The following is a 16,011-nucleotide window of genomic DNA, read 5'->3' on the forward strand; positions in this document are numbered from 1 at the left end:
TGCAGAACTCGATCAGCCTTTCTCCTCTCTTATTCCCACTGCCAAACACATATTCTCTTGTAGGCCTTTCTTCCACTCCCTCCTCTACAGCAGCATTTCAGTCCCTGATGATTGTCAGATTTTCACTCCCCTTTATGTACTGGATTACCTATTCAACATCCTCATACACTTTCTCTGTCCCTTCACTTTCTGCTCATGACATCGGCACATATACCTGAACTATTGTTTCCAGTTGGCTTGCTGTCAATTCTGATGAGAATGTCTCTAACAATGAACTCTTCACAGTAACTCACTCTGTCCTACTTTTATTCATAACAAATCCTACTCCCGTTATATGTCACATCATTTGATCTCACCAGCCAATGACAGCCGATATTCACAGGACACATGATGCAGTCAGCAAATAGCAACATCACTGTTAAGTAAAACAAACAGCAGATGTTAATGGTTTAAATCAATGTACATACAATACAGCTCCAAGTACAGCTAGGCTCTCACATATGACATTGGTTGTCAAAAATTTTTCACTGCCCCCTCACTCCCTCAAACGTGTGATTATGCAGGATCCTAAGACTGCAGCATGATTTTCAGCAGCTGAATATTTCTGACAACAACAAGAATAAATTTCACATCTATGCACCGAACATTTCATGAGTTACCTTACTGAATACATGTTCCATCCAGCACTTCAACTTCTTGAAAGCCAGTTACATGTGAAATTGCTCAAGAACTGAACTCACTCTTTTTTGAAGGATAATTATATTTTTGGCATCATTATTTCATAATTTACAATGTATGAAAGAACTAAAATAAATGTGAAAAACTAACCTCGAAGTGTATTCTTTTAAAGCATGTGTTACCCTTTAAAAATACACTCCTGGAAATGGAAAAAAGAACACATTGACACCGGTGTGTCAGACCCACCATACTTGCTCCGGACACTGCGAGAGGGCTGTACAAGCAATGATCACACGCACGGCACAGCGGACACACCAGGAACCGCGGTGTTGGCCGTCGAATGGCGCTAGCTGCGCAGCATTTGTGCACCGCCGCCGTCAGTGTCAGCCAGTTTGCCGTGGCATACGGACCTCCATTGCAGTCTTTAACACTGGTAGCATGCCGCGACAGCGTGGACGTGAACCGTATGTGCAGTTGACGGACTTTGAGCGAGGGCGTATAGTGGCCATGCGGGAGGCCGGGTGGATGTACCGCCGAATTGCTCAACACGTGGGGCGTGAGGTCTCCACAGTACATCGATGTTGTCGCCAGTGGTCGGCGGAAGGTGCACGTGCCCGTCGACCTGGGACCGGACCGCAGCGACGCACGGATGCACGCCAAGACCGTAGGATCCTACGCAGTGCCGTAGGGGACCGCACCGCCACTTCCCAGCAAATTAGGGACACTGTTGCTCCTGGGGTATCGGCGAGGACCATTCGCAACCGTCTCCATGAAGCTGGGCTATGGTCCCGCACACCGTTAGGCCGTCTTCCGCTCACGCCCCAACATCGTGCAGCCCGCCTCCAGTGGTGTCGCGACAGGCGTGAATGGAGGGACGAATGGAGATGTGTCGTCTTTAGCGATGAGAGTCGCTTCTGCCTTGGTGCCAATGATGGTCGTATGCGTGTTTGGCGCCGTGCAGGTGAGCGCCACAATCAGGACTGCATACGACCGAGGCACACAGGGCCAACACCCGGCATCATGGTGTGGGGAGCGATCTCCTACCCTGGCCGTACACCACTGGTGATCGTCGAGGGGACACTGAATAGTGCACGGTACATCCAAACCGTCATCGAACCCATCGTTCTACCATTCCTAGACCGGCAAGGGAACTTGCTGTTCCAACAGGACAATGCACGTCCGCATGTATCCCGTGCCACCCAACGTGCTCTAGAAGGTGTACGTCAACTACCCTGGCCAGCAAGATCTCCGGATCTGTCCCCCATTGAGCATGTTTGGGACTGGATGAAGCGTCGTCTCACGCGGTCTGCACGTCCAGCACGAACGCTGGTCCATCTGAGGCGCCAGGTGGAAATGGCATGGCAAGCCGTTCCACAGGACTACATCCAGCATCTCTACGATCGTCTCCATGGGAGAATAGCAGCCTGCATTGCTGCGAAAGGTGGATATACACTGTACTAGTGCCGACATTGTGCATGCTCTGTTGCCTGTGTCTATGTGCCTGTGGTTCTGTCAGTGTGATCATGTGATGTATCTGACCCCAGGAATGTGTCAATAAAGTTTCCCCTTCCTGGGACAATGAATTCACGGTGTTCTTATTTCAATTTCCAGGAGTGTATATATAACACAAATAAGCCAGTAAAATTTTAAATAATGGCTAAATGGCTGATCTTCAAAGTGTTAAGTTTTGAATGACAGTCAGATGCTCCATGATTCAATGCCCATTCTCACACGTATGATAATTCATCCTATGTAAAAAGAAATTTTCTTTGAAAGTAATGCTTCTCAAACCATCATTCGCAATATTTTCTTGTGGCCTATTAGAATTGTGAACACCTGTGACATCATGCTCATCAAAAGCAGTTTGTTATTACAAAGTATTGCATTATCTTCATCTTGAAGCCTTTGACACATTTTGTTGTTGGCAGACACTTGTGTGTGTGCTGCATTTTGTTGTTGTAAATAACATAGTTTCTTTGGAACTAAAGTTTTATTTTGATTTTATTGCCTCATTTATGTTTTACTGTTGAATTATTATTCTATTATTCTGCAGTAGCAGGCTAAAGCAAGGAACCAAGATGGTTGGAAGACCAAAGCTAGTTTGTTCTCTCTCTCTCTCTCTCTCTCTCTCTCTCTCTCTCTCTCTGTCTCTCTCTCTCTCTCTCTGTGTGTGTGTGTGTGTGTGTGTGTGTGTGTGTGTGTGTGTGTGTGTCTCACGCACACACAAACAAATAAATAAAATCATAACTAAAATGACTGTAACATTATTTTTTCAATACCTCGAACTGCATTATAAGTTCCAGAATGTGGTTCAGTGATCGCATAACTAGCTCATGCAATTGTTTGGACATAAGGCTGGAAATGCTGTTGAAAAATTTTTGAACTAACTGCAGTGACTCCCCAGCATGCTCTGGTACAAGCTGCCGCCAACTATCACGAAGGTGCAGAAGGATCTCAGCACACTGGATCAACCATCTATAACAGAATAAAACATTGTCATTGAACAATAATATGTATTCAAACAGGATACAGCAAATGAAGAACACAGTAATAATGACAACTATACGAAGGTGCAGAAGGATCTCAGCACACTGGATCAACCATCTATAACAGAATAAAACATTGCCATTGAACAATAATATGTATTCAAACAGGATACAGCAAATGAAGAACACAGTAATAATGAACTGGCTGTGAGACACATACCACACATGAATTTCAGTGAAAGGAGTGATGGATTTGACATGTATGATTAGGAAACCTTAAATTAGTAACAAAAAGGAGACATGACTAATAATCAACACTCAGATGCTGAGCCTGCTGCAGTCTGGACTTGTATTGAAGATGATTTAGCCCACATCCTACAACTTCCCAACTAAAAAAATCCACCTTCTTCTTCTCAAAACAGGAAGTCACCTTCCTGGATGTTAACATCTATCTCTTCAAGGAATGCATTCAAAATCTGGTCTGCATCAAACATGCAACAAGCAGTATCTTTACTCCCCTAAGTGTGTTGTCCTCCCTCCTCCCTGCGGCTTCATCAAACATTTATATTCATTGTAATAATACCTACTGAACACAAACTCTATGAATACTAAAACAATGATGTGCGTGTAACATTACGAGTCAAGATAGCTGTAACGGAAATTGAATAGCGTAAAGTTATCATTAAAAATGCACGCCGCGCGATTTGTGACGATTTGGTTGGTCATAATAGTAGTAACATGCTTTTGGAATACAATTAAAATATAACAGCGATACCTGTTTAGTGTTATTGGAAATAATATGTAGTAAATTAATGAGTGAGGTAGCCGATCCTATAAGAAGAGGTGAAATTGGGCATATTAAGGTGTTTTGCTTTATGTCGACTAAGCCGATGATACGGCGTCTTTTTTTTCCGTTTACTCTTAGAAAAAAAAAAAAACAAGTAACGAAGTGCTAATTATGCATTGTGAAAAATATAGGGGCGAATTTTAAATAGCTACAGTGTATAATCAGACTAACAAATGGACATTCTGTTACGTGAAATAGCGGACAGCGAAGTGTGGTCATTAAATTGAGTACACCTACAGGGCGGTCAGTTCCGGGATAAGTCTATTCGCATCTCACGAGGGACGCGGTGTTGAGACCGTTTTTTTTTTTTTTTTTTTTTTTATTATATCACGGAGAGCGGGCTTCAATTTATTAAAAGGAGAAAAGCTGTATCATTATCATTGACTGTTGGTGTTAAGCAACCAAAACTGTTCATCAAAGGGTTTCGGTGAATGAGTGGTGAGTGCGAAATGAAACTGCGAACGAAGTTATGTTAAATAAAGCAGAAGAGGCAAGACAGTTTGGTCGTATCTGTTATTATTCCATAAACCGTAACATTTCTTCTCGTTGTAAGAAGCCTTTATAGACGATCGTTATGACCATTTGCTTTGAAGGGATCTCGTTACGAGTTAAGTTTTGGGGACCTGGTCAACAGGGGATAGTTCGTAGATCTTAACTACTGCAGCTATTCTGGAATCAGGTGCTACCGTGACCGTTGTGTGTTGTAAATGGCTTAAGGTCATCATATCTCATGCTCTAAGATCAACGCGCCTTTCCTCTTGGTATAACGGTGTCTCACGGTAACAACGACAACGCCGACGGCGAAGGAAGATACGGTAGAAGTGGCTCCACAATGTGCGGCTCGATCGAGGAGCATTGCTGCATCGAGTCGAGTGTCATCCGGATTCACGAACCCTAGAGTTGGAAAATATTGTAGCAGCCAGTGAGTCTGCCCAATGAAAGAGGTATTCTTCAATAATCGCTAAAAGTGAGCGATACTACCAGGTATGATTAAAATAACTGTATAATTATTAAAAAAAAAGGAAGGTGAGACTTGTGATTTCGGTAGATAAATATATATAAATACATAGTGAAAATAAGTGTATGTCTTGGTAGTGAATAATCATGTCAAAACGAACGAAAAGAATACATGATAATGTGCAGTTGAGTAGAGTAATGAGTAGAGAGAGAGAGGAAAGTGAAGAGGATAGGCATGATGCATCCCATGAGCTCAATGTGGGACAGGAGACATGTCCAGATAATAATACAGTTATTGATTTAGAGCCGTTAGGAGATTCAAATACAATGATAAGTAAGGTAAGCAGCGTGGGAGAACATAAAGATCTTGAGGTTTCGGAAGTAGATCAGCAAGTTGATCCTCAAAATGGAAATATTAATCAAAAAATGTTTGATATGCTGGTATCAATAAATACTCAAATGGGTGTAATGAATGGAAGACTTGGTTCACTAGAAAAAGATAATAAGCAATTAAAAGAGGACAATCAAAAGTTAAATGAAAAATTTGAGGCCAAATTTGGTTCATTAGAAGTTACAATGGATTCTTTGGAAAGCAAACTGAACACCTTTGATTATAAACTGGAAAATACTAAGAAAGAATTAAAGGCGGACTGGGAGACTCAATTAAATGCGAAATTTGGAGAACTAGATGTAGAGTTTTCTAACACCTTAGAAAGGCAATATAATAATTTAATGGGAAAACTTCATGACGTAGAAAAGAAATATGAGGTAGTTTCGAAGAGTTATGATGGCCTGTCCAATAGGATGGTTAAGTGTGAAAGCAGCTGTTTCAATGCTAGCGCAAAGATAGAAGAGCTTTCGAAATTAAATAGTCGAGTTTGAGTCCGATGCTCGTAAGGGGATTGACAAGTATTTAGTAGATCAAACTAAAAGACTTGACAAAGATCTATCTAAATGGATAGAAATAAAAGGAAATGAAATTGTAGACAAGGTTAAGACTACTATTGGATCCCAGCCAAATGAAAATATCAATGAGCACCTAAGTAGAAATGATGAATTAATTAAGCTCTTCACTAGCAAAATTCAGAAAATAAAAGAGAAAATAGTTGATGAGTTACCTAAATGGCAAAAGGAAACCAATCATAAATTGGAGGAGTTAGAACGAAAGTCATCACAAAATTTGTTGACAGAGGACGAACGTTCGGAGAGTAGGTCGAAAAACAACCAAACATGTGATAATACGAAGTACAATTGTGGTGAAAATTTGCATTGGGAAGTTGATGATTCGGTTGGTAAAGATGATGATTCTTTTGGTCAGCGAGGATATTTGTCTTCTTTAAAGGTGGAGAACAGCATTTTTAAAAGTAGACAATTCCCAACATTCTCCACTGAAAAGAACAACCTGCATCCGAAAATCTTTATCAATAATTTCAAAAGAATATTTCCACGTAGCTGGTCAGAACACAACCGACTTCAATTTATAGTATCCAAAATTACCAGAGAAGCCGCATTATGGGCCGCCGAAGTAAGTGAAAGTTGCTATACTTGCGCTGAGTTTGAACAACTTTTTTTGCCTAAATACTGGTCGTCGAGTAAACAAGAGAAATTAAGAAAAGAGGTTTACCAAACTGAGTATTTTAACAGTAAAAGGAGTACTTTAAGGCAATATTTTGAAAAGTACATAAATAAGACACGTTATTGGAGTGATCCAATTTCTCACAAGGAAGTGATCAGAATTTTGAAGGGAAGGTTGCCCATAAATATACGTGAAAAGTTAATAAATGTTCCTGACCACGATGTAGAACAGTTCTTGTCGGTGATTGACTCTATAGATATGATTATGGAAGGCGCAAGACAAATGAGTAGTAATCAAATGTCGACTCACACTCATAGTAATATGAATAATTATAATAATAATATAATAGAGGGAAACATTCCACGTGGGAAAAATATATCAAAAAACAAAGATGATGTGACTTACCAAACGAAAGCGCTGGCACGTCGAAAGACACACAAACAAACACAAACATACACACAAAATTCAAGCTTTCGCAACAAACTGTTGCCTCATCAGGAAAGAGGGAAGGAGAGGGAAAGACGAAAGGATGTGGGTTTTAAGGGAGAGGGTAAGGAGTAATTCCAATCCCGGGAGCGAAAAGACTTACCTTAGGGGGAAAAAAGAACAGGTATACACTCGCACACCCACACATATCCATCCACACATATAATAATATTATAATAATAATTTAATGTATGATAATAATAATACCGAAAACCAGGTCAAACCCGCATCACAGGAGCGTGGACAATCTTCATCCTATAGTTGCAATAAAAACAATGATTATAATAAATATAGAAGAGATACTTACTGTGCTAGAGGTAAACCTCGATATGGTGATGCGAATGTGCATAGTAGTGATATTAATAAGAGTAACAGATACCCAAGTGATGAACCCAATTGTATTTGACCTTGGGAAGATAATTCGAAGCATAATGTTCATCGGCAGGATGGAACAAATGCCTCGAGTCCTCATCCAGCACAAGGAGTTATACCAATGGGCGAAGGAGCCTACAATGTGCGATGGGGTGAATACCATAACTCGGATCATACTGTACGGATTGTGGAAGTTCATGAACCCCCACCGATGGCTCAACGAGATAGATTAAACTAATACCAGTCACCAAATGCCTTCCTAGGATGACTGGAAAGGAGAAGGAAGGCAGGCATCAATTTGAACTGAGAGTATTAAGGTACAATAATAATCAGGATATAAGGAATGAATTAATTGAAGAAAAACCTGAAGTTTCTAATAAATGTGGACAAATTTTACAGGCAATAATTCCAACAAGTATAAATAATGTTGATGTTGAAATATTAATTGATACTGGAGCAACTATTAGTGTCATGACGCTGGACTGTTTAAAACAGATAAGCCGAGGGGTAAAAATGCCCACTTTTCCTATCACAGGATGTACCGTGTATGGCGCGTTCAGCGCAGAAATGCAAAACGTTGTGAAACAGGTACGTGTCGACGTTACAATACGGGGGGCTCAAATAGAAAGTACATTCCTGGTTGTTCCTAAAATGACAGTACCATGTATCTGGGGTTTGGATTTTTTATGTGAGACCGGTGCAATCATTAATTTAGAGAAAGGTGAATGTATATTTAATTCCAATGGTAATGTTTTGACAGCCACCCTGAGAAAGGGCCGAGTAATTCCAAATCAGTTGTGTATGAATCTAATGGTAAAATATGTCAGTATTGATGATGAAAATGTGTATGATATATGCCTTATTGAATGTTCTGAAGAAATGATTGATAAAATGTCATTGCAGGAAAAGGTGTTAGAATCAGAATATTTATCTGTTATCCAAAGGGACGAACTGTACTACTTGTTGGAAGCATATCAGTCGATTTTTAGTAAATGTCCGGGTATAATAAAAGACTTTGAATTCCATATAAAGACGTATGCACATAAACCCTTTTGTCGTACTTCCTATTCTATCCCATGGACAAAGAAGGAAGTAGTCAGAAAGGAAATCAATAAAATGTTAGAATGGGGTATTATTGAGCCCTCAGATTCCGAATATTGTAACCCTCTTGTGGCGGTAATTAAACCCAATGGTGACATCAGATTGGTGTTGGATGCCAGAGAGATCAATAACATCATTATACCCGTACAAACGCGACCGGAGAACCTAGAAGAGTTAGTACAAAAGTTTTATGGTGCCCGCTTCTTAACTTCTTTTGATATGCGTAGTTCATATTGGCAAACTAGAATATCGAAAGAATCTAGAAAATATACTGCATTCGTTTTTCTGGGCCGAAGTTACCAGTTTACCGTCATGCCATTTGGGTTGAAAATAAGCGGTGGTGTTTTCATATCGGCATTAGATACCGTACTGGGCAGAGACCTTTTGAATGAAGTTACTTTATATGTGGATGATTTGCTAATTGCTTCTGAAACTTGGGAGGAACATTTGGACTTATTAAGAAGAGTTTTTGCGAAATTTTTGGAATACGGAGTTACTGTAAATTTGAGCAAATCCAAGTTTGCTCATAACCAATTGTAATTTCTTGGACATATAATTACTCCTGAAGGGATAAAACCAAATCCTAAAAAGATGGATGTGATTAACAGATGTGCCTATCCAAAAAATAGGACGGAATTAAAGTCATTTATCGGCTTAGTTTCATTTTTTCGACGATTTTTACCCAATCAGTTAGGAAGCCAAGACTGTTTGTTACGGCTGTTAAGAAAAAATGTCATGTGGGAGTGGAATTCCGAATGCAGGCAAGCTTTTGATAACATCCGCAATGCTTTGACTAATGCTCCACTGTTACATCATCCGAGACTTGATCAAGATTTTTATATTGCTGTGGATGCTTCTGAAACAGGATTGGGTGCCACTCTTTTCCAGATGGACAATCCAGAAGATATCAGTACCATCAAAATAATTGGGTTTGCCAGCAGAACACTCTCTAGCTGTGAACGTGCATATTGTACTACTGAATTGGAAGTACTGGCCGTGGTCTGGTCCCTTAGAAAGTTTCGCTATTTTGTATATGGAAAGAGGATCATTGTATTCTGCGACCACAAAGCTTTATCCTTTATTTTAACAGGAAGGATGTTCCATTCACGTTTAACCCGGTGGGCCTTGCTACTGCAAGAATATGATATTACGCTCAAATACATCAGAGGGAAAGACAACATCATAGCCGATGCTCTTTCAAGACTACCGAAAAGAAAGAATGACGACGAGTGTGAAGAACGGACTATTGACTTTAAAGTCATGAATTTATCAAGGCAATATTGTGAGAGGCAGATTTTACAGCTATGTCGAAGTCTTCCACAACTGCAAGAAGATGATAAGTTGTGGAAAGCCATTAGGCATGCTGTTGAAAGCAAAACGCTAAGTCACTCTCAAGAACAGTATCAATTAAAATCCGGAATATTGTATCGGAGGAAGGATGAAGAAGATGTTTGGAAAGTTTGTGTTCCAAATAAATATTTAGAATCACTAGTATGGTACACTCACTTGAATTGGGGTCAATTTGGTGCCGCTAAATGTACAGCCAAAATAGCACAATACTGCTGTCATCCAAATTTCGGACATATAGCTACAAATATTCTTAAGAAGTGCAAAATATGTCAGAAGGCGAAACCCATAAACTATTGTCGGAAGATAGAATTACATCCTATCATCCCACAACAACCTTTAATGTTGGGGTCATGTGATGTCTGTGGGCCATGTCCCATGACACGTGGACGGTTCAAATATGTATTGGCTTTCTATGATCTCTTTTCAAAATATGTGACATTATATCCTTTGAAAAATCTCCACGTTCGACCCATGTTACTCAAATTTATCAACAACTATATAACTGAGCTTGGCAAACCTATAATGGTCTTGACAGACAACGCTGCTTATTATACAAGCAAAGTATGGAGAGACACTATGAAAGAACAAGGAATCCAGCACATTTACATCTCAAGATTTTACCCTTGTGGAAACCCGGTTGAGAGAATCTTCCGAGAGTTGAATTGATTTTTACGGACGTACATACCCAAACAACATTATAAATGGATCGATTGGATTTATGAATTTGAGAAAGTGTATAATGGCTTACCACACTTATCAACAGGTTATTCAGCTAACCAAATAGTATTTGGTGAAAGTATTGTGCCAGAATGGATGAAGAAATTACCTGCGATAGAACAAAAGATTACCAAGAAAGAAGATATGGTGAAGAAGGTCTACGAAAACCTGAAGCATCAAGCACAATTGAGAAAAACCCGTTTTGATAAAAATGTGAAGAAAGTAGTCACATATGATGTAGGAGAAGAAATTTTATTGAGAAATCACCCAAAAGCATCAACCAGGAAAAGACTGAATAAGAAATGGCAATGTTTATATACAGGTCCATACAAAATAATGAAAATACCTCATGAAGGGAGCTACCTCCTGGCAGATTGTGATACTGATGTAATTAAAGGCTTGTTCCCTCACATAGACCTGAAGAAGTATTATCAATAATGAGCAAAATATATATTCAAGAAACACTGAATGATACCAAGACTACACTCAGTGGACTAAATAAAAGCACCAGTGGATAAATACGTACTTATACTAACTTACAAAGAAAATTAAAGAATGTACCGACGATTTCCATGAGATACCTTCTTGCTATCAGCAACAATGTCGACGCTGAAATACGATTTATCCTCTCACCGAACAGCGAGGATGGATGATTTAAAAGTGGAATTAAGAGGAAAAGAAAAGGACCAAATCCTCTCTGGTTAAACAAGTGGCCTAATAAGGGTTTTGGCCTAGGATGCCAATCGTCGAACCCGGCTGTGATCCCTGCCTTTCACAGTCGGTTGAAGAACTGAGGGCTTCATCCAAGAAAAAAAATGTGGTGTGAATATGAAGTGATTAGTTCGAAGTGTTTCTAAGACAACCTATAAACAAATGTGGAATTTAGTTAAGGGCATTTTGTCTACTTAAATATTGTAGAATGTATGTACTGACTTGTTGAGTGAATCTGAGAGTGAGTGTATTCGCCGAAACAAATACCCTCTCCTGTCACTGTACAAAAAAAAAAAGCCTGTTCTGTCTGGAACTCTCTTCAAGACCTCACAGTCTGGAGGGCCGTGTAACATTACAAGTCAAGATAGCTGTAACGGAAATTGAATAGCGTAAAGTTATCATCAAAAATGCACGCCGCGCGATTTGTGATGATTTGGTTGGTCATAATAGTAGTAACATGCTTTTGGAATACAATTAAAATATAACGGCGATACCTGTTTAGTGTTATTGGAAATAATATGTAGTAAATTAATGAGTAAGGTAGCCGATCCTATAAGAAGAGGTGAAATTGGGCATATTAAGGTGTTTTGCTTTATGTCGGCTAAGCCGATGATACGGCGTTTTTTTTTCCGTTTACTCTTAGAAAAAAAAAAAAACAAGTAACGAAGTGCTAATTATGCATTGTGAAAAATATAGGGGCGAATTTTAAATAGCTACAGTGTATAATCAGACTAACAAATGGACATTCAGTTACGCGAAATAGCGGACAGCGAAGTGTGGTCATTAAATTGAGTACACCTACAGGGCGGTCAATTCTGGGATAAGTCTATTCACATCTCACGAGGGACGCGGTGTTGAGACCGTTTTTTTTTATTTTTTTATTATTATATCACGGAGAGCGGGCTTCAATTTATTAAAAGGAGAAAAGCTGTATCATTATCATTGACTGTTGGTGTTAAGCAACCAAAACTGTTCATCAAATGGTTTCGGTGAATGAGTGGTGAATGCGAAATGAAACTGTGAACGAAGTTATGTTAAATAAAGCAGAAGAGACAAGACAGTTTGGTCGTATCTGTTATTATTCCATAAACCGTAACATTTCTTCTCGTTGTACGAAGCCTTTATAGACGATCGTTATGACAATTTGCTTTGAGGGGATCTCGTTACGAGTTAAGTTTTGGGGACCTGGTCAACAGGGGATAGTTTGTAGATCTTAACTACTGCAACTATTCTGGAATCAGGTGCTACCGTGACCGTTGTGTGTTGTCAATGGTTTAAGGTCATCATATCTCATGCTCTAAGATCGACGCGCCTTTCCTCTTGGTATAACGGTGTCTCACGGTAACAACGACAACGCCGACGGCGAAGGAAGATACGGCAGAGTACCCATGTTAATTAAGTCAAAAATAAATCACCCAGTACCCACCAAATCGTGCATACATATCAGATTATTACACTATGACTTTCCCTTTTTCAAAATGCGGAAATGTTATCAATATTCCACGGTATGCTTCCAAATACTACAAAAACTCATCCACGCAATGAACCACTACCATTCATCCCAGCCCTACCATATGCAAATCGTACAATTTTTAAGCAGGCCGGTGTAGCCGAGCGGTCCTAGGCACTTCAGTCTGGAGCCGCACGACCACTACGGTCGCAGGTTTGAATCCTGCCTCAGGCATGGATGTGTGTGATGTCCTTAGGTTAGTTAGGTTTAAGTAGTTCTAAGTTCTAGGGGACTGATGACCTCAGATGTTAAGTCCCATAGTGCTCAGAGCCCTTTGAACCATTTTTGAGCAATTTTTAAAGAGAGGGCAACAAGTGAAACTACACATCTTGGATTCCAAGTAATGTGTGTTCACACCATTGTATTGTATTGAACTGGAGACCAAGAAACGACGGAGACGCTTTGTCCCCACCATAGCCCGCAGTGGGACACAACCCAACAACAGGCTGCTGCAGTCCACTCACCCCAACTGCCATCCCACACTGAACCTAGGGTTATTGTGTGGTTCAGCCCCCAGTGGACCCTTCCCGGGAATGTCTCACACCACACGAGTGAAACCCCAATGTTTGCATGTGAGAGTAATTATGGTGTACGCATATATGGAGAAAGTGTTTGCACAGCAATTGCCTACATACTGTAAATGAGGCGGAAGAAGGGGAACCAGCCTGCATTCAACGAGGCAGATGGAAAATCACCTTAAAAACCATCCACAGACAGAGCGGCACACCGGACCTTGACACTAATCCACCAAGCGGATTCATACAAGGGACCGGCATGCCTTCCTGCCTGGAAAGCAGTGCATTAGACCGCATGGCCAACTGGGTGGGCGTTCATACCATGGTTACTTATGAAAGAGTTGCCAGGCATCTTTCTGGAGAGACAACTCAATGTCCCTCCCTCAGTGACATTTTAATGCATTCACATGCAGTTCCAATCAACAGCACTGCAAAAGCAGAGACCAGTAAACTGGCACCAATACAATTCTTTATGCTGGTGACTGGAGACCTTGGGGAGGGATGTTATTTTTGGTATATACAGTATAGGAAACCACCACAAAGCATGGTGGTGATGAAAACCAAGAGGAAAATTGATGAAAGAAAGGAGAAAGGACATGGAGAAACAGTAATTGGTAAGCAGAGACCACAAATTCAATCACTTGTGGTGATTTTAACAAAAATCATTTGTCACCTATGTGAGGAATGGAACTTAAATGAAGTTTTATATGGACATGGAACATGAAGTGATTCTTGAAGTTTTCCCGGAGTGCTGAATATTCTATGAGGTTTCAGGATTGCAGCTGAGTCCAGTCCACCAGTGGCGGACACACACCTGAAAATGGCTGGACGGTTACCACCCGAAATATTGTGGCAAAAAGTCAACATGATCTGGCTGCAATCCCGGAATCTCACAGAATATGGAACAAGAATTATGTTACAAAAAGTAGCGGTTAGCACAAGCCTTTTATCTCAAACTGAGGGAGATGTGTCGGAACTGTCCCACAGGCAGCTGTGTCTTGAAACCCAAAAGCCACACACCAGAGGCCAATGACACAGCTTAACAGATTGCAGGTATAATGTTTGTTTAGTGACGGCTCACTGTCATACGACACTGGATGAAGGACCCCCTTGTTAGCAGAACAGCAGCACCTTTCATACATGTCAAGCTAAGTACTGCACTCTTTCACTTTCAACGCAGTTTAAGTGAGCTCTCGGCATTTGTATTAATTTGTGGAGTTAACTGTGAATGAAGTTATCCAGAACAGTATATCTTTTTTATGTCTCCATTGACATGTTCTGCTTTATTCCCCCACCCCTAACAAAAATGTTTATCTACCACTAAATCTACGTCTGGTACCCATGGCATAAGGTCATATGGGATGAGAGAGAATGGAGAGATTATAATAATTGCAGGGCAAGATCAATGTCATGTACTGTAGCTCCACCTACTCTCCGCCCACTATATCCTTTATCTTTGTACTCCTTTCTACTTGCCATACTTTCCCAAGCAATTCCTCTTGCCGCCCCGATAAGAGATCCTCCATTCCATGTTCTCCCAGTTTGTGTCATAAATTGATGGCACAATATTGTTCTGTTGACATTTTGGTCATGTATCAGTTCAGACAGTAGCTGTGTTCAATAAATTGCAATTCTAACCATTTACAAACTCACAGAGGTTGTGTACGTGTACAAAAGATACACTGACATCTGTCACTGTTTCCTGGTGCTTCACTTTTTGTGCAGTGCATGTTAAAGTGTCAGTGACGCCTTTTACACTGTTTACATCATCTTTCACACCTAATATCCTTCCAAAGTCTTTTCAATATTCCTGTCTTGTATTCATTTTATTGGAATTGTGAATTTGCTTTAAACTATTAAACATTCCACAGTTTTTACATATGTACATCTACTCTTTATAAGTCAATTTACAGCAGCTCTCAGGTCATTCCGGCACATGTTGGAGAGCAGAGATCCGATACCAGATACTCACGTGATCCCTCCCTGCTGACACAAGTATGGTAGTGGAGTAGAGGGTTGTGTGTGTGTGTGTGGGTGGGTGGGTGTGCGTGCCTGGACCAGTAGGTTGTATGGAATCAGCAGTCAACGGGGGGACATAGCAGAATGGCATAAATGGCAGATCAGTGTATCAAAGTGGACTGTTCAATGTGTATAAGTGAATGATGTAGCCGTATAACACAACGCAACAACAACAGTTGCAAAAAGGTCCTAATCAACAGGGACTGGGGACGAGTGTCATGCACTGTTGATGACGACTCATTCAGAACCTGACAGTAACTGCTGCTGTCAGTGAATCCACATTCATCTCGAATAATGAAGGGGAGAGCAAGTAATAGGCATCTGGAGTCGGATATCCTGCAAAAGGTCACCACTCACAGCAGCAAGTATGTAAAACTGCACGTCTCTGACAGGCCGAACAACATGAACTCGGAAGTATCTGACCGTTGACGTGCTGAGTCGCAATTTTCCCTCTTTTCAAATGATGTGAGGCATCAAGTGCACCAGTGGCTCAACAACGAGTTTGACCTGCAGTGTGGGTCTGTTTCCCAATGACTATGCTAAGACATTACCGTCTCCAAAGATGACGGCCATGTTCAAGGGGCTTCATGTGTACACTGTCACTTCGACTCTGTGCCAGAATTTGTCAAGTCACTGTGGCTGACAAGTGGTGGTGTGGTAGTCTCTCAGCACCACATGGCGAGACA

General features: G+C 40.6%; 1 protein-coding gene across 1 annotated transcript in view; it reads right to left on the bottom strand.

The window, feature by feature from the left end:
• Window positions 1–16,011, bottom strand: part of LOC124594696 (dynein axonemal heavy chain 3) — a 1,186,267-nt gene that overhangs the window by 1,112,682 nt on the left and 57,574 nt on the right. Inside the window, exon 6 of the mRNA XM_047133063.1 lies at window positions 2,958–3,153. Within this exon, the coding sequence (XP_046989019.1) occupies window positions 2,958–3,153 (196 nt within the window). The remainder of the gene's footprint in view (window positions 1–2,957; window positions 3,154–16,011) is intronic.

Source organism: Schistocerca americana, chromosome 2 (genome assembly GCF_021461395.2).
Source record: "Schistocerca americana isolate TAMUIC-IGC-003095 chromosome 2, iqSchAmer2.1, whole genome shotgun sequence".
Classification (NCBI taxonomy): domain Eukaryota; kingdom Metazoa; phylum Arthropoda; class Insecta; order Orthoptera; family Acrididae; genus Schistocerca; species Schistocerca americana.